The sequence below is a fragment of the Vigna angularis genome, chromosome 5 (genome assembly GCF_016808095.1).
Source record: "Vigna angularis cultivar LongXiaoDou No.4 chromosome 5, ASM1680809v1, whole genome shotgun sequence".
NCBI classification, from domain to species: Eukaryota; Viridiplantae; Streptophyta; class Magnoliopsida; order Fabales; family Fabaceae; genus Vigna; species Vigna angularis.
The window spans coordinates 4,551,603-4,570,141 of NC_068974.1; the positions used below are offsets into that span (position 1 = coordinate 4,551,603).

At 34.0% G+C, this 18,539-nt stretch overlaps 1 protein-coding gene across 2 annotated transcripts; it reads right to left on the minus strand.

Annotated features, from left to right (window-relative positions):
* Nucleotides 1-7,658: 7,658 nt before the first annotated feature.
* LOC108340598 (uncharacterized) lies at nucleotides 7,659-17,596 on the minus strand. Of its 2 annotated transcripts, XM_017578084.2 has the most exons (5): nucleotides 17,426-17,592; nucleotides 16,660-17,339; nucleotides 16,212-16,284; nucleotides 13,210-13,348; nucleotides 7,659-8,181 (listed from the first exon to the last, which is right to left on the minus strand). In XM_017578084.2, exons 1-5 carry the CDS (start codon nucleotides 17,504-17,506, stop codon nucleotides 8,174-8,176), a joined length of 981 nt encoding a protein of 326 aa, XP_017433573.2. In that variant the 5' UTR covers nucleotides 17,507-17,592; the 3' UTR covers nucleotides 7,659-8,173. The 2 variants fall into 2 exon arrangements, with proteins under 2 accessions (XP_017433573.2, XP_017433574.2); XM_017578085.2 differs by lacking the exons at nucleotides 7,659-8,181; nucleotides 13,210-13,348 and adding an exon at nucleotides 13,357-14,340 and having other exon boundaries at nucleotides 17,426-17,596.
* Nucleotides 17,597-18,539: the final 943 nt, after the last annotated feature.

Consider the following 18,539-nt stretch of genomic DNA (forward strand, 5'->3'; position numbering starts at 1 on the left):
GTTGATGTAGATGCTCCCCTTCCAGCTGATGTAGTTGTTCTTGCAGATGCTCCCCTTGTGTCCTGTGAAAGGAGTAAGTTAGTTAGAATTTACATACTTGTAAATAAATGAACTTGTAAATAACATCTCCAGGAAGAATTACCTTGCTTTTCTGCCCCTTTTTACAACTTCTTACATTGTTTCCATATGCACTACAACTGCTACACTTCATACTAATATTTTTCTTGGACAACTTTGAATGGCTGACATATTCATCAGCTTCTCTTCTTCAACCACATAAAAGCTAGTGGGAAATATTGGTCATTAGGGTCTCTTGCCACTGCCACTAACAATTGGCCTCCATATGTTGTCTTCAAATGACAACCATCTACCCCAATGAATGGCTTGCAACTACCTAAGAACCCCTCTTTACAGTCCTCTAAACACATGTAAAATGACCTAAACCTTGGTGGCAAAGTGGTTTGGGGTTGATTGACCTTAATCTTGAAGGTTTCAGCCTTGACTCTTAACAACTCAGCCACATAATCATAAAGACGATCATATTGTCGTTATCCATCACCCACTAAAGAATCCATTGCAATTTGATTTGCTCTTCCAGCTTTCCAGGGAGTTGTTCCAACACTAAATGACTTTTTGATTTCATCTATGATTTGGTTCACTATCATGCCTCCCACATTTATAAATTTGTCTACCAATACTTGTGCAATCCATTGTACACTTGCACTTTTGTTACCAAAAACCCTTCCACACTTGTGACGCCCAACGAGAGTTTTCACTCTAAAATTTTGTCTACCTCCTACCTTGCTAGCCATAATTACAAAACCACATCCCTTTTTACAAACTACCCTCACTCTCTTCAAATCATTCTTAACAAACTTCACTTCTTTGCCATTTAAAACGCTATGTTCCTATAACGCACTTTTAAAATCTTTCAATGACTTAAACTCCATCCCCAATTTAAATTTGAAGCTCTTGGTCATATCATCTGCTCTATACTTTGGAAACTTCCTCCTATTCTCACTCACAGCCTCATCACTATCCATATTTGAAGACAAGTCATCTGAATTGTAATCTTCATTTATCTCATGCTCATGCTCTCCAACATCTTCGTTAATCATAAATGACCCTTCACCACCACTATTTCTTCTCCTAACAGTTTTCCTGATAGTTTTTTCCTCTTTTTCATTCTACTCCACCTCTCCAAAATAGGATTAATATTTCTTATTTCTTCCTCCACCCTCTCATCCTCCATCCCAAATCCATCATCATCATTTTTCATTCTTTCCTCTTCACTATCATCCATATTTTCCACCACTTCGCCCTCAACCACATTGCCTTCTTCCTCTTCCTCTTCCTCATCAAAATAAGCTTCTTCCTCACCCCTCTCTACATATTCGCCCCCAACATTCCCCTCTTTCTCTTGGTAATCCATTAAGACGTCTTCTACTTCCACATTCCCCTCCACCCCACCAACAAAAGCATCTTCTTCATCCACTGCATCATCTTCTTCATCCACTGCGTCATCTTCTTCATCCACAGAACCATGTGCTTCACCAACATAACCAACTTCTTCATCCACAATAGCATCTTCTTTGTCACCCATATTTACCTCTTCCTCCATCTCCTGTATGTGTACTGCCTCTTCAGCAAAACTAAGAAACTTAACTTCAACTGGCTGACTAGGTTGCACATGTTGGACATAGATTTCAACCTCATCATTATTTGCCTTTGCATAGTTAGCCAAGAACATTGCTTCCCTGTCATCACTAAGTATTCTCAGGTTGTTCATTGCCTTTTGTTTCGACCCCTTCCACCATAGCTTGAACTCTGCATCATACTTGAATTCTCTAACAAATCCCATTGCTTCAAAGTAAGACTACCTGTCCGGATCAATTCCTTTTATAACATGTATTTCTCCTCCACATATTTTATTCCTTTATTGTTCATGAACTTCCCCATGTGATGCAGAGAAACGTCAAAAACCATTGTTAATCCTACATTGTAAAATGAAAATTTTACACACACAATGCACAACAAGCAATGGAGCCACACTAAACCAAAACGAAAAGAACAAAAATACCTTCTTCAAATCGCCTTTCTTTCACACACAATGCACAACAAACACTGGAGCCACAACAATCGCCAAACCAAATTGATGGAACACGAACGCTAATCGCGACTTAACTTCAAGATAAAACACAATTACCAACCCCAATTTTGATTCGCATAACAAAATACTAATACTTACTAAGTATAAAAACCCTAATCTTCATCATCTGATTTAATCACTGAACACATGTCATTTAAAATGTAAATGAACGTGGCAAACGTTAGAAAGGATAGATGTCATCCCACGTGGCTAGACATTAGCCACCTCACCTAATTTTTAATGTCATTCGTTTTGGAGGACCAAAAATTATGGTTTCCTTAAGGAGAGGGATCAAAGTGTACCAAAGTTTGAAAGAGGGACGAAAAACAAAATCGCTTGATAGTTGAAGGACTAAAAACATATTTAACCCTTAATTATTTTAACTAAATTTTGTTAAGTTTATTTGATATTTCAAATGTGTTTCATGATAGCATTTAAGTGGTTTACACTGTTTGATATATTTTTGGTTCAATGTTAACTAAGAAATGTATTTGAAACTTTAAACTTAACAAAATTTAGTTAGAAGGACTAGATTTATGTATTTCTAAGGAACAAAAACATATTTAACTCTTAAGTTAATGAATAATTAATTGAATTGCAAATTTAGAGGTTGAGTTGGGTTGACTCAGGAGTTTATCTTATTTATTATTTTTAAGTTATATTATTTAAATAATTTGGAATAAACTTTATTGAAATTTCAATTACAAAAAAATTATGTCGTTTTTATTGAAGAAAAAAAATTATAATTAAATGAGTCAGTGAACTAACTCATTTAATCTACCAACTCATAGAGATGGGATCGAGTTCAAATATTTTGAACTTATTAATAAATGAATCAGATTAAATTGACTCATTAAATAATTAACCCGTGATGGGTTAGATCGAGCCTGTGACCCACTTTGACAGCACTACTTTACATCTCCCTCTTCAGGCCACCTTCCTTCAATTCACGCGTCTTTCTATATATCCTTCCATCTTTAAGTTGCTTCAAATCTTCTCCTTTCTCCCATATTTGTTGCACCGTTGAGTGACTATTGAGCTTTGAGAGTTCGTCTCTGAACCTTTCTTCCATCTTTAAGGAGTGGTTTTTGCATTAAGGTAAATTTTAAGTGTTAATGCAATGTAGTGGGTGGGAAGGGTGGTGGTTTTGAGTGGGGAGGGTGTTACTATGTGTTATATTGCATTTGTATTTAAAAGTATATTTTAAAATGGTCATTCCAAAAATGCTTTCTAGAAGGAACATTCCGAAAACATTAAAGACATATTTTAGTATGACTATTCTGAAAAATATTTATGGATCTACTGGTTCTTTTCGAAAAGATTATTCCAAAAATATGTTTTTAAACTATTTCAAAATGTTCATTTAGAAAGTACTGTCAAATCTAAGAATATCTTTCGAAATGACCTTTTTTAATATGTTTAAAACGTATTTTAGAATGATCGGAAGATATTTTTATATATGAAAATATGTTCTCAATCCATAGGAACTTATAAAACCAACTCACCCCTGATCACAAACCACCCAATAGTTCCTAAATAAAAAGTGAAGCCAATGCAAAATTAACTATTTACGACAAATGGCTCTTGGAGGGAGAGACAAACCTTGCACAAGCTTTAACAAGAGTGATTATGAAATAACCAACCTGTGAAAATGAAATGGGTGAGCTTGAAAGTGAAACTTAATGATGAAAGATGTTCAGAATGTACAAGGAAGAGGACTTTCAGTATTTTTTTTTTAAATGAGGGGGTAATTTAGGTATATTAAATTTTTTGAAGGTGCAGGAAGAAAAAAAAGAAAAAAATACAAGAAGTTGTTTCTTCTTACACTTCATCAAATTTCTTCCTACATCCCATTATAGACTTATGAAAATTTTGATCTAGAATAGAGGTGAGATGAATGTCTTTCAAAAATATTTCTTTCAAAAATATTTCTGAAATTGGTTTAATGTGTTCCAGGAAGAAAATTCTGGTTTGATTGGAAGAAATTTGGTGGGGGTGTAAGAAGAAACAGGAAGAAACACCCTTGAATGTCAGATACTTAACAAGTCATTTTGGGAGCTAGGACGCCCAACATTCAATATCTCTGGGAGACTAGGATAGGAAGGTTTTTTTTTTTCTTCTGAAATGCATATATTGTCTATGCCAATTGATGAAGATAAGAATGAAATATGGATTTTTTTTTTAATTTTTTGTTTGAGGAGTTCAAATTATAATTAAAGAAGGAAAGAGAAAAGAAGTATGATGGGAAACTTAAAACTTTTTGGAGTCCTGAAATACTTTGAATTTGTTCAAAAACTTGGCATTACAAAAGGATATTGTTGAAACCAAAACCTTGTTTAATTAGGAAAAGTTTAGACGACAAATTATATAAGTTTGTTGAGGTTTTGTCGTTTCTATCACTTTTAGTTGAGTGTTAAGAAATGCATAATATATGCTGCCTAAACTAGTGAATATGTTCAGGTCCGAAAGTTGTAAGAATATTTGACTAGTGATTGCATACAATTAAAAGGTGCACCTAAGAAACTATTAGCCAATTGAAACACAAAGCAGTACCAACATGGAACTTCAGAATGTTGAAAACACTTAACCTGATTATAGAGTTAAAGTATCTATTAGAAACTTAGACAATACAATCATGCTAAATCAAAGATGAATTTTCTAATTGTTTCATTTCATGAACAATTGGACGATTGAACACTAAAAATAGGTGTTAGAAACAATGAAAACAAACATAAGAACAAGTATAAATGATGTAGAAGACATGGAAGATAGAAGAATACACTACTTGAAATTGAATCTTTGTAAGAAAATCGACCATATTTTGTAAGCTTTCGGATAAATTATTGTAATTGTCCATATTGTAATAATTTATATTGTAATAATTTATTTACAGAGATTTTATTACAAAATTATAGGATCAAATAGCATAACTATAAACATTATTGTAGATATTCTCTCACACACATACAAATATATATCTTTATATGGTATCTAAGAGTGTTAGTCATTTTTTCCCAATCATTCTCTTATCCTTGTTTCCGTATATACGACGAAAATAGACTAGATTCTAATAGCTCTTATTCTATGTGTCATTATAGTCATCCAAGGACAGTTTTTGTTTCTAAATATAAGTTGGAGAGAACTATTTAACATGGCATAGTCATCATGGTTTATCTTTGAATTAAAAATCTAAGTTGAATTTTTTTTTCCTCAAGGCATTGAAGCTAGATAAAGAGAGTAATACAGAAAAAAGTAATATAAAATGCAACGATATGTTACAATGGATCTTGAATTCTGACACTTAATATGGTGGATAGTGTTATATTTTGTGAAACTAGTTATAAAGTTTAGGAAGATATTCAAAATCGATTTTCTCAAAGTCATGCACTTTATAGTAATGTTGCATTTGTTGAACAAATGATGAAATAAACATTTAAGCAAATTCTTATAAGATTGAATGTCCTCATAGTGTTACTTGTGACCAACTCTTTTTAATTAATCCACTATTTCATGTTATATGAACTTACCCTACCATTGTTCAAGAGGAAAAACAATGACATTTGGATACAAAAAAATAAAAACTTCGACCATGGTTATTTAAAACATTAAACCAACATTTGTTGCTATTTGATACAAACATTGTTATTTTTCTCATCTTATTCGTCTAATTTCAACTCTATGCATTATTTTCATTCTCATTGTGATAAGGTTGTAACCTACTTTGGAAAGATACCCAAAGGATTCCCAGTTCAAGCCTATATAAGCTTGCACCATCAATCCTTCAAAGAAGTATTCCCTAAACTGACCACTAGAATTCAAGCTAGCATAAATGCTAAGGAATGTTTGACACTAAAAAGCAAAGCTTGCATGGTAATGAATAAACGCTAAAGCGGAGGTAGACAACTAGATCAAGGTAGACACTATCATGGCAAATCAAAAGCGAGCTCACAAGTAAAGGAAACCTCTCCATCACAAACCTCAAGACACTCATAGGGAAAAACTCTAATCTCTGCCATGTTAATGAGTGAGAACACCATCTTTTTCAACTAGTGATAACATTTGTACACTTACACAACACTTTAAGCTAAAACCAACAAGAGTTTTAAGTCGCTATTTCCAAACTTGAAGAAAGACAAATGACTATGATATGTTAACAACTTTTTTTAATAACTTTTTGACAATAAACTATGTGTCACTATTTTATTAGTCCGTATATTTGAAACGGGCCAATCACAAACTATCACATATACTGTTGTAAAAAAGTTGTCAAGAAAAGTTGTTAAAAAAACATTAAAAGACAAAATCAACTATAAAGATAGTTGCTAACACCTTTGATGCCCAAATTCACGAATTCATGGCTCAACTATTCAACTAGATAAACCTATTATCCTACAACCACATCCACCGATTTATCTTCCTCCACTTATTACTCATTTACCACACCATATTTACCATCTTTTCACCCTTCACCACTCAATGTACAAGATTCCTCTTTGGCTAAAGTTCCACCTCAACCAAAAATTTGATGCATCACCACAAGACAACTTATAACCAACTCAGACTCAACTACAACCTCCACAAACCATAAAAATGGTATCATGCTTTTACCCCTTTGTTAATTATAAAAGGTAGATTTGTTAGTTTTGAGCAATAACTTTTCATTTATAAGACATTCTTTTAGCATTCATTCTTTTATACATATGACTTAAAAAGTAGTCAAATATATATAATCTTATAATGCTGGGTTAAATTTGCCAAGGTGTGTTAAACTTCTCTATATTTGCTTGCATACTCTTATACTATGAATATTATTTTTCTGATATAATCTCTAATACACATGCTTATATCTTAATAATCTCTAATACAATTTACACTACAAAAAATTCTTTAATAAATGACAAAATCTCGTTAATGAAATGTAAATGATAATTTAAATTATTGACAAAAGTATTTCTTAGTCAAATTCGTTGATAATCTAAAATTATAATTATCAACAAATTTTTATTAATAATAAATTTTCCATTTTCAACTGACTCTTTAATTATAAAATACATTAATTAATAAATTTGTTGATGATTGAATTTTCAAAATTTATCACTAATCTAAAATTTTGATTAGCAACGAATTTTGTTTTAAAAAAAAAAATCTTACACTACAGTATCGAGACAATGAAGATGGGAAAAATTGAATGAAAAAAATAAAAAAACATATCTTAATACTTCTTATAATCCCTTTATAAATAAAAATATGGAAAATATAATCTCTAGAGTAGAATAGTATTTATTGTAGTCTTTATAAAATATCTTTGTAACAAAGAATAAACAGATAAAAGAACAGTTGTGATAAAAAAAATTCTTTAGTTTTAAAGAATACTCGTAACATATAGTTATTAATCAAAGTTTATTATAGTGAAATCTTTCAAAAAGTTACTTAAAAGAGAATTGAGAGTTTACGTTGAAGGAAACACTATAAAAACAAATTTTCTCTACTTTTCTATTCTGCCAGAAGGTTGTTTATTCTAAAAAACGTGTACATTCAAGTTTAGTAGAAATTATTATCAAAGTGTTTTGAGAAGTACTATATTTGTCTATTAACAAGTCTACCTCATTTATCAGGTCATCAATCAACCTCAACATGGCCTAGAACATCATAAACTTAAATGAAACATTATCAACCCAATCTCAACGAGAACGTGCTAGCTTATCCTCAGCTATACGCAATTGAAACCAAAGACAAGTTTGATCACAATTTTGTGGAGGAGGACATTTCGTCGCCTGACCATCCTGATTATATAATTCTTCGTCCAAAAGATATATACAGAGGCTCTATGGTTTTGGCAAATGAGAATGAAATTGCATAGAGATATCGGAGACCCTGCAGTTATAACAAAACTGTATACGGTACATACTATGTGTCTTTAAATTTCATCTGCACCTTTTATCCTTGCTCCACCTTTTGCCAAAATAACATGCAAGAACCCAGGTTTCAATAGATGCTCAGAAGATTCTCCATGCAACGGTTCTACTAAATTCCTGCATAGTGACCATGTTACTAATTCAAATAATCTGAAAGCAGTTGCATCCAAAAACTTATGTTACGGCTATATTTCCGCAAATATCAGTTTTAGTCCTCTTCCATTTATTCTTATGTGTTTCCCTCTCACCACTCACATCCCATGTGTTAATAAAGTTCAGACTACTGATAGGATTCAATCGATAGCATGGAAGATTATGAAAAAAAAAACAAAGCAATGAGCCAGTGTTTTATTAAATATCTATTGATAAATGTGACTAAGACATACAACGAGGTGTTAGAGAGACCTCTCATCTACTTACAATTTCTGAATCAATTCTTACCTACCTAGTGCAATGGTCAACTTATAATTCAATAAGAAAATAATAGCAAACGTATATTTTGACTTCCTGGAATTAAAATGGCAGAACAGAACTTTAGTCGTCAAAGGGAACTTTTAAAGAAAGAGGCAGAAATGCGGAAGAGTGCAGAGACAATGAAATCAGAAATATCATAGGGAGAGTGATACAAGGAAATGGGAATAAAAGAATAAAACAGTAAAACAAAAAATTAATTCTTTCTTCTCTGCCATTTTATTCAGAAAGTTGGTCTTATAAAGACCACGACCACGTCTACATTGGGTGGGTTCACCTAGGGTGACACCTGTCCATTATAATAACAGAAAAAAATCCCTATCATGACATTCTAGCTCACAAATTAGGTTAAAATATAATCTAAGAGCTTTCTAGGTTTTATGATCCTTCAAGTGGGCCTTGTGAAATTAGGCCCACTGTCAGAGAGAATATTCCCATCACACTTTATCCTTCATTCTCCATGATGGTTTCCTAGTGCGTTTGCTCCTTCTAAGCGAATGGAACATAACAGTGCGCCCCTATTAGGAACAGACCTCGTCCTCAAGGTCAGAAAGAGTATTAGTCCTTCAAATGATCCCAGAATTCCCAAGCTAGGGTGAGGATTTCATCCCTCTGCCAGAAATTATCAACCTTGACTAAGCGTTATCAAGGAGTTTGACAGGCTGAAAGTTCATAGCACATACCCAACTTCCATTGCGCTCAGATTTGACAGATAATTGGCGATATGACTAAAGCTTAACAAAGACATAGTCACCAATCAAGAACACATCACAGTGATTAATATGATCTTGAGGGGTTAATATAATTTTAAATTTTCTGTAATTTTTATTATGGTTTTAGTTAATAGCACATACCCAACTTCTGTTACGGTCCGATTTGACAGATATTTGGCAATATGACTAAAGCTTGTCACATGGGAAAATATAAAAAAAAAAAAGTGAATCATTCATGTTCTCATGGTGAAATAATAATGCATATAGAGGGAATTAAGTACAGCACTAGTAGAAGTTAAATATTAGTCTACATTTGGGTATGTGCTATTAACTAAAATCATAAAAATTACAAAGAAAACCCAAATTCATATTAAACCCCTCAAGATCATATCAGTGTTGCAGGTTAGGACAACTTTTCATTTGAGACTAGGCACGAGTCAAAGTGCGCTTTAGTTGTGCCAGCAGCTATAGTCATGCACTGCAACTGTTCCTAGATATCGATTGGAGTAGGAACAAGTGATGATAAGGTTGTAGTAGCATCAAGTGATGATAAGGACATAATAGTCGGTGGGTCATGCCTACGATAGCGATAAGCTATGATTGCAGAAATGCATGTTCTTGACCACAGTAAAACTTGGGAGTTGGTGCCCCTTCTCCCAGGCAAAAGGGCGGTTGGTTGCGGATGGGTGTATGCAATTAAAGTCGGTCCTGATGGTGAAATTGATCGACTCAAAGCCCAACTTGTTGTAAAAGGTTACACCCAGGTTTATGGTCTTGATTATTGTGACACTTTCTCTTCTGTAGCCAAGATGACTACTATTTGCCTCTTCTTTGCCATGGCAGCCATTCGTCATTGGCCACTTCATCAATTGGATATCAAGAATGCCTTCTTACATAGTGATCTTGAAGAAGAAATTTATATGGAGCAACCTCCCGAGTTTGTTGCTTAGGGGAGAGTCTGATATGGTATGCAAATTGCATCGATCTCTATATGGCCTCAAGCAATCACGACGTGCTTGGTTTAGAAAGTTTAGCTCCATTATTCAAAAATTTGGGCTAAAACGTAGTGAAGCAGACCATTTACTGTCATTCTTTTCTTGGGAAATGTGTTTACTTAATAGTATATGTTGATGTCATTACATGAAATGATGTTGTTGAAATATCTCAACTGAAAGAGTATTTGTGTAGACATTTTCAAACCAAGGATCTTGGAAGTCTCCAATACTTCTTATGCATTGAAGTAGTGCAATCAAAAGATGGAGTTGTAATCTCCCAAAGGAAGTATGCTTTTTATATATTACAAGAAACAGGCATGATTGATTGCAGACCGGTAGACTGTCCCATGAACCCAAACCAGAAATTAAGGACAGAAGAAGGTGAATTATTCTTCGATCCAAAGAGGTATAGGAGGCTGGTCGGAAAACTGATTTTATCTCACTATTACAAGGCCGGATCTATCCTTTGCAGTTGGAGTGGTTAGTCAGTTCATGCAAGCTCCATGTGTTGATCATTGGAATGCTCTCATTTGCATTCTAAGGTACGTCAAAAAAGCTCTTGGACAAGGATTGTTATATTAAGATATAGAAAGCATTCAGGTCTCTGGGTATTATGATGCAGATTGGGCAGGTTCGCCTATTGATAGACGGTCTATTGCAGGATATTGTGTTTTTCTAGAAGGAAACATTATGTCATGGAAAAGTAACAATGTAGTAGCTCGATCAACAGTTGAAGTCGAGTATAGGACAATGGTGTCACTAACATGTGAACTTATATGGGTGAAACAATTCCTTCAAGAGCTTAACTTATGAGACATCCATACTATGAAGATGTATTGCGATAATCAAGCTGTTCTCCACATTGCATCAAATGCAGTGTTTCACGAGAGGACTAAACATATAAAAATTTATTGTCATTTTGTTTGTGAAAAATTGTTGACTAAAGAAATATGTCCTGAGTTTTTTGGGTCAAACGATCAACTCGCAAATGTGTTGACCAAGTCATTAAGGGGTCCTCAGATTGAGTTTATTTGTTCCAAGCTTGGTACATACAATTGTATGCTCCAACTTGAGAGGGAGTGTTAGAATATTTACCCTATTTATCATCATTATATTATGTCTAGGGTTATCCTATTTATCATCGTTGTATTCTGTCTAGGATTACCCTATTTATCATGTATTTTTGTATTAAAACTTTCTTATATATAGAATGAGAGTGAGAGGGATCTTTCAAGCCCTCGAGAATTATTTTACAGTTTCAATCTCAAGTGTGTTGAACCTAAACCCAATGGCAATAGAGGATGAATGTGTTGATGCTTCTATATCCATGTAAATACAATGCAAGAGTCATGAGAATTGAGTATATTCTTATCTCATTTCCCATAGGAAGACCTTTGACGTCATTCACAGAATTATCCCACATCACACTCTCCCGAAAAAAAGTTTGCACAAAGTACTTTCCCTATACAATAAATGAAGGTATTGGCAACACAAAAAACCTTTACGAAAATATATCGAAAGCCATAATGAGTAATGGTATAAGCATAGCAGAATATAAAAAATAAAATATATAGATATTAAAAATTAAAAAACGTAGAAATATAATTGTAACTCAAATAATTGAAAATTGCCATAATTAATAATAATTGGAAGTTCAGCAATCCAAATAAAAATAAAATCAAATAAAACACCACTAAGTTCAAGACTTAAAATAGGTTATCAAGTTAAAGGGGTTGAAACAGAGAGCAGCAGTTGTGAAGCAGTGGGTTGGGTGTTAAAGTGAGCAGTTCAAGACTTGTTAGGTTGTGGAGCAACATCAGCAGTGTTACAGTGAGCAGCGGCAGAGCGGTGTGGTGTTGTAGTTGGACAACAACACAGCTATGGTTGCATGAACCAAGCACAATAGTGGGATAAGGAAAGCCTTCACAACTGAATGGATGCCACTGAGTGTTGTGAAACAACTTACATGTGGTGGCGGCAACATTGGGTTAAGTTTGAAATATTTTGTTTGGGTTTCAACTTGGCTGTATGACCCAACACTTAAAAAAACTGTAGGGGACTGACTGGGTTGGGTGTATAACCTGGAAATAGAAAACAAAGAAAGAAGATATTAGGGTTTTTACATGCCTCACGTCGAGTCACACTGACCCAAGGCTTCTTTCTTTAAGCAGAGTGCATCACATGGATCACGATTTCTGCCATGGCCACCCTGAACCACCATTTTGAGACACCTATGGTGGCCGTTATGCATTGCCATGTGAAACCTGATTTGCCACCATAGATGGTGGCCAACAAGAAATCTGCTACAAAAATCTGCCATGGTGCCTCCACTGCAGTTTTTCAATAACACTACTAATAACCAAAATGAAACTGCCCCATTATCTAAGGCACACACAAGCTATATAATCTGTCTTTGTTGTGTAAACCACCTCCTCAAATGCTAACAACCTGCCACATCATCCAACTAAATATCTTGGAACCTTGATAGGGACTGGAGTATTATGGGGTGTCTAAATCTCACTGGAGCATGGGGTGGTTAAGTTCCTCTTAACTAGCTTTTGAGGGTGGATTCCCTAAGTACTTACTGAGGTGATCATTAGACCCTTCTAATTCTTTTAACACCTTCAAACTGTGGGTATATTTTGTTGATACCCAGTATCCTAAATGTTCTTTCAAATCAGAGATTGAACGAGGGACTCTATATAGCATCCCACTGAAAGAACATTCAAAGATATGCCCAATGTCCCAAGAACCCCAATGAAGATTGTTCAAAAGGAAGATAAATGGTTTACCATGTAAAGGTATGATTTAAGAATTCCATCTTTATGAATTCTCTCATATAGTTTAAAAAACGCTTGCCAACTAAAAAGTCAGTCTGAAGAGCATAAAACATAGAACATGAAATGAAATAATTTCCTAAATAGCACTTAGTATAAATCAACTACAACTACAATTTAAAATTATACCTTCCTTGGAGATAATGTTCTTCCATTTATCCTTGAGATCAACAGGAGTTCGAGTCTTGTCAAATACACGAGAACCAAATTCCAAAATTTTCCTCCAAGGGATATTTTGATTTTCTAGTGAGAACTTCAATACTCCTTCCTGCAATTTGAGAATCAAAGCTAATAGTATAATTGACAAATAAAACCCCATTAAGAACTTTAATACTCCTTACAGTAATGTGAGAACCAAAGCTAAATAAAAGACAAATACAGTTAAAACACCTTAGATTAATGCTGTATACCTTGTCAAATGTATAAGTTTTACAACTTTAAAGTTCATAATAAACTTTAAGAAGCATAAAATGCATACTAGGAAGTAGGAAACTTAGCAAACAACTCCTAAAAAGAAAGAAATTCTAATAAAAGTAAATTCCTAAATACATGGGATTGATAAAAATAAAAAGATTTTCATTGTTTTATCCATAACAAAACAGTGTTATCAATATCAGGTAACGGAAAATATTTGACACCCCAAAAAGCCTTTATAAAACTATATCGGAAACCACAATAGGTTATGGAGGAAGCATAGCAGACAAAAGAAATACAATATATACAAATAGATAATTTAAAGAAAATGCAAAAACATAATTGTATCGCAAAAATAATGAAAGAGACAACCATAATTAATAATAACAATAATAATATGTCTAGAAATTCAAATAACAATAACATCAAATCAACACAACGAATTTCAAGTTCAAAACTTAAAAATAACATCAAAACGTGAGGAAAAAGTCCTAAATTTCTAAGTATCTCACTCTTCTTCCATGCCAACATAATTATCTCCAATATTATCTAACGAGGCATATGCCTCCTCATCTTTCCCTTCAAAAAGAAATATGCTTGTCAAGTTACATAACTTTTAAAACTCGTAGTCAGAGCTATTCAATTGCAATTCATTCTCAACTCCAATTTGCATTGTCTTTTTGCCCTTCCTTCCTATTGAGCTGAAGTTGCACCTGGACCTTTCTTAAAAGCAGAGGAAGATCCAATAACAATGCCACCACTTGATGATTGCTTCCTTTTTTTGCTTGCTTGTCTCCTTGTATAAATTATTGATTCTCCAACATCTCAAGCTTCATAAACAATTGCCTAATTAAGAGTGAGATCATCATCAAAAACCGACTCATTTCCTGCTTCTTCAATATCATTATCATTATCATCATCCACTTGTCCTATTAACCACTCATTGCACTCATCAATGTCATTTAGTACAATAGGGCATATTTCACCCCTAATATTGTATCCTTGAGCAAGTTATTGGTTATAATTTATGTAATGTTTTGGTCCAACCTATTCCTCTTTTTGAATGAATATACAATACAATAAGTAAAATGTTAATCAATTTCTCCCTATTTTCTACAAAAAAATAATGAAATGAATCGTGTCATGACAACATTTATTACTTGCTCAAATACACTCTAGTAGATGTTACTGAAAATAAAATTTACGATCCTTTGATTTATGATTTTGTAAGTCCTTCATGATCCTAACCATAATCTTGATTTTAACTAGCTTGGCCAGACCACTCTCTGACACCCAAAGTGGAAATGGCCACCAAAAGAAAAACCAGCATCACCACTAATATTTTGTGATGGCTATAACTCCGCCACCTATTTCTGCCATGGCATCACCACAACAGATTTCAATGACACTAAAGCAGTATGATTTCATATCAATCAAGAAGAAGAGATGTTAAATTAAATGTCAAAGGTAGACATAACATAGCAACTTATCATGAACATTGTATCCTCATATTGCAAACACAAGCACAAAGAAAAGCACATGTTGAAAGTTGCCTCAATATTCTATTATCCAGATAAGTGTTTAGCAATGATAGTTGGGCCAGCTGTAATGTTTTGACAACATAATTAGACCCCAAATGTTAAGAAGATAGAATGAAAAACTGTCTTCAAAAAGATTACAATCAACCATGGAAGTATTTTATTTATTTTCAGATTTGCATGACAGTAAATTACAGGAGCATATTGTCCTATTGGGTTTATGATGTAACTCATGCAACCAAGCCCATGTTCTTGTCTTTCCTTCTCTCTTTTAATTTATATCTTTTCGCTTTTCTATGCAACTTGGATCCCATTACGTATGTAGACATAATAAAAAATTACATCCCACCATAGCCCTGAATGATTGTTGATTGAATTTTAACTAAACCTGCCAAACCAAATATCTTATCTCATGTTGACTCTTAATTCACAGGTACTCTTCACATCAACCAGCACGATGCAAATATTCCCTCTCAAGTTGTTCATTTCACCCGTACCTTCAAATACACTAAGTCCACTCAGCAACTTTGTTTCACATATTTACAGCAGAAAATACAAATCCTTTAGATGGCTTACATCACCCCTCTTTCTCACTAATATTAGAAACCAGGAATTAAAAAGAAAAACAAAAGAAACATTTTTACCAAATTGGATGAAAAAAACAACAAATGTGACAGAAATTTCTCCATCAAGGGTTTCCACATCACAAAGGATTTATCCATTCAACTTACAATAGCAACAAATCTCAATCTATCCTGTATTTCTTCCTGCTGATATATAACTACCTCGCTCATTAATATTCTAACCAACTTAACTAATTTCTTATATCCTAACAATTACAATGATGGACAGCCTCTGTAAAACCATTCTTAAAGGTTGTTAGATAGATATCCTTTTTCAGCCCAACCTAACACAGTTTACGTGTATGCTCTTGGCTTGATTATGGGATGCAAATACGCTATTTCTCACAAACTAAGACTCGTCTACATAAATAGAGATACATTATATACATTTGCCAACTAAGGTTATATATTGAAATCAAAGCATTGACTTGAAGATTTAACCCATTTCACATTGTCAGAGATCAATATAATATACATATATATATATATATATATATATATATATATATATATATAATTAAGTTCTAGGGAAATATGACTTTTATGAATCTTATACCTTCAGAACCTTTTCTTCTTCAAGGGTCCAAAGTAATCTCTTGCGCCTTGCAGTCAGTGAAGTCCGATTCATTCTGCAATTAAGAAATAATAGACTAAAGATTTGAATTGAAGCTTTTACTTTTCTTTGAGACAGCAAGTCTCCATCTCAGTGAAAAAAATAAATTTCAATGAATCAATGAAACATCTATTCAATAAATCAATTGCTGCAATTGAGCAGTGCATTGGCCACAACAGCCTCGGGTCGCCTGACAAAGGATGCAACTACAACACAACCACTACTGCAATTTAAACCTATGAATAGTAGCATGGTTTCAAACAGGATTTGCAGCTGCAATATATATTGTGTGATTTTGAAGACTCCCACAACAGCATCAAGGCAGCAATAGGCCTCGATTTTAAAATTCGCGGCAAATCAACAGAATTTTAAGTTTTGAAAAATGACTCACCCTTTCACGATCGACTTCTGTGGTCGCCTCAAAGTTTGGAAGCTGGTAACTTCCTCCTCTGTTACATTACCAGCAATCTTCCTTCCGGTGTTAGAATGTTTATACTCTTCTTGTTGTAACAAACGCCTCCTCCTTGCAGAAGGACCCTTCCTCTGGTCCTTCCTTGTCTTTGCTAAAACGAGATTAGGCTCTTCATCGTTGGTCTCACTCACAGAGCTAACCGTCACAGACACCGACACCTTTTCTTCATCTGTATTATTATTCTCTGCAGATTGTGTTTCCTCCACACATTGTATCCCATCCTGAACCAGGCCCGCCCGTGCAACAGCAGAATCTGCACGTGCGCCACTCTCCAAGAAGTGTGACAAAGCTTTCTTGGCGACCAGGGATTTCTCTCTCAGTTGTCGGCACGTGTCCAGGGCGCGCTTGTACCAGCAGTAGGGGCAGTAGAAGTTACCCAAATAATCGAATTTGGGTTCGGAACCGATACAGTTGGAATGTACTGTGACAGGGCACAGCCTTTCGCTGCAAACCAAAACTCCCTCTTCGGCTTTATCGTCACAGAATACGCAGATGCTCCTGTCCAAGCACTCCACAAACTCGGGTCCAGGTTCGGGACGGCGATGAACGCAATTGACATCGTCACTCTCACTATCAAACGCAGTTACGTTATGTTCATCCTGATTAAGATCAGAAAAATTGAAACTGTTAAAGTGACATGAAAGAAGAGATTATCAAAGAAATGAGTGAAAGGAGAGGGAGATGCCAAAATGAGAGGAATGGCGAAGAGTGAAGGAGCAGTTGCGCATGCCGCATCCCTACATTTCCCTACACTCTTACTTCTCATTTTTCCCTAGTTTTGTTCTCGACAAAAAAATAAAATAAAATAAAATGGTTCACGTTTGCTCGCCTCAATCAAACCTATGGATGAGTGACCACCTCCAGGTGGTGTAGCCCAATCCGACACTTTACTTGTAATTGTATTTAACTAGTACTAGTATAGTACCCGTGCAAACGAACGAATTTTTAAAAAGTAAAATATATTTATTATATAAATTGGAGTTCTTGAAAAAAAAATTAAAATTGAATACTTATTTTATTTTATAATTGAATAATAATATTCTAATTGTAATGAGGTAGCTTTTCATTGTATCTGCATCAAATATATTTTTTTAACTTATTTTAAATTTTATGATGAATTTAATTAATTATGTAAAAAATATAATCAACTAAATTGGGTTACATTCTATAAAAGTTCACTTTTGATTTTGTAACCGGGCTCTTGAGTGATTAGGGAAGCTAAGTGATTTTTTGGACTACTTAAGACTCAAGTAATCTTAAAACATTGTTTATGATCAAGACATCATGTTAGAACCTCAAGTAATCTTAAAACATTGTTTATGGACCAAGGCATCTTGTTTATGTACCTTGGACCAATGTACATGCATTTGAAACTACCAAAGAAATATTTTGAATTCTTTAGTTTCAATTATACATGCACTAATCATTCTTAAGAAAGGTTCTTAAAACTTTTTCGTTAGAGGTTTTATATATCTTTTTTTGTATCTTTGAGACTTGATTTAAATCCTTCATCCTATAAAAAGGAGTGACTCAAGCTTTGTAAAACAACTTGGAAATGATATAGAGATATTATGCAAATTTTGTAGCTCTTCTTTTTTTTCCAAGTTCACTAGGATAGGTTATCTTCTTGACTTCTCCTAAACCTTTTCCTTGAGGGTTCGCCCAACCTCTTTCAAGAAACACATTCATCCCACTCTCCAAACACATTCTCATTCATCATTTCAAGCTTCTGCATCCAGACGCATCATCTCCATGGAAGGAACTTCAACTTTCATGAAGTGGGTTTCTATCATTTAGCA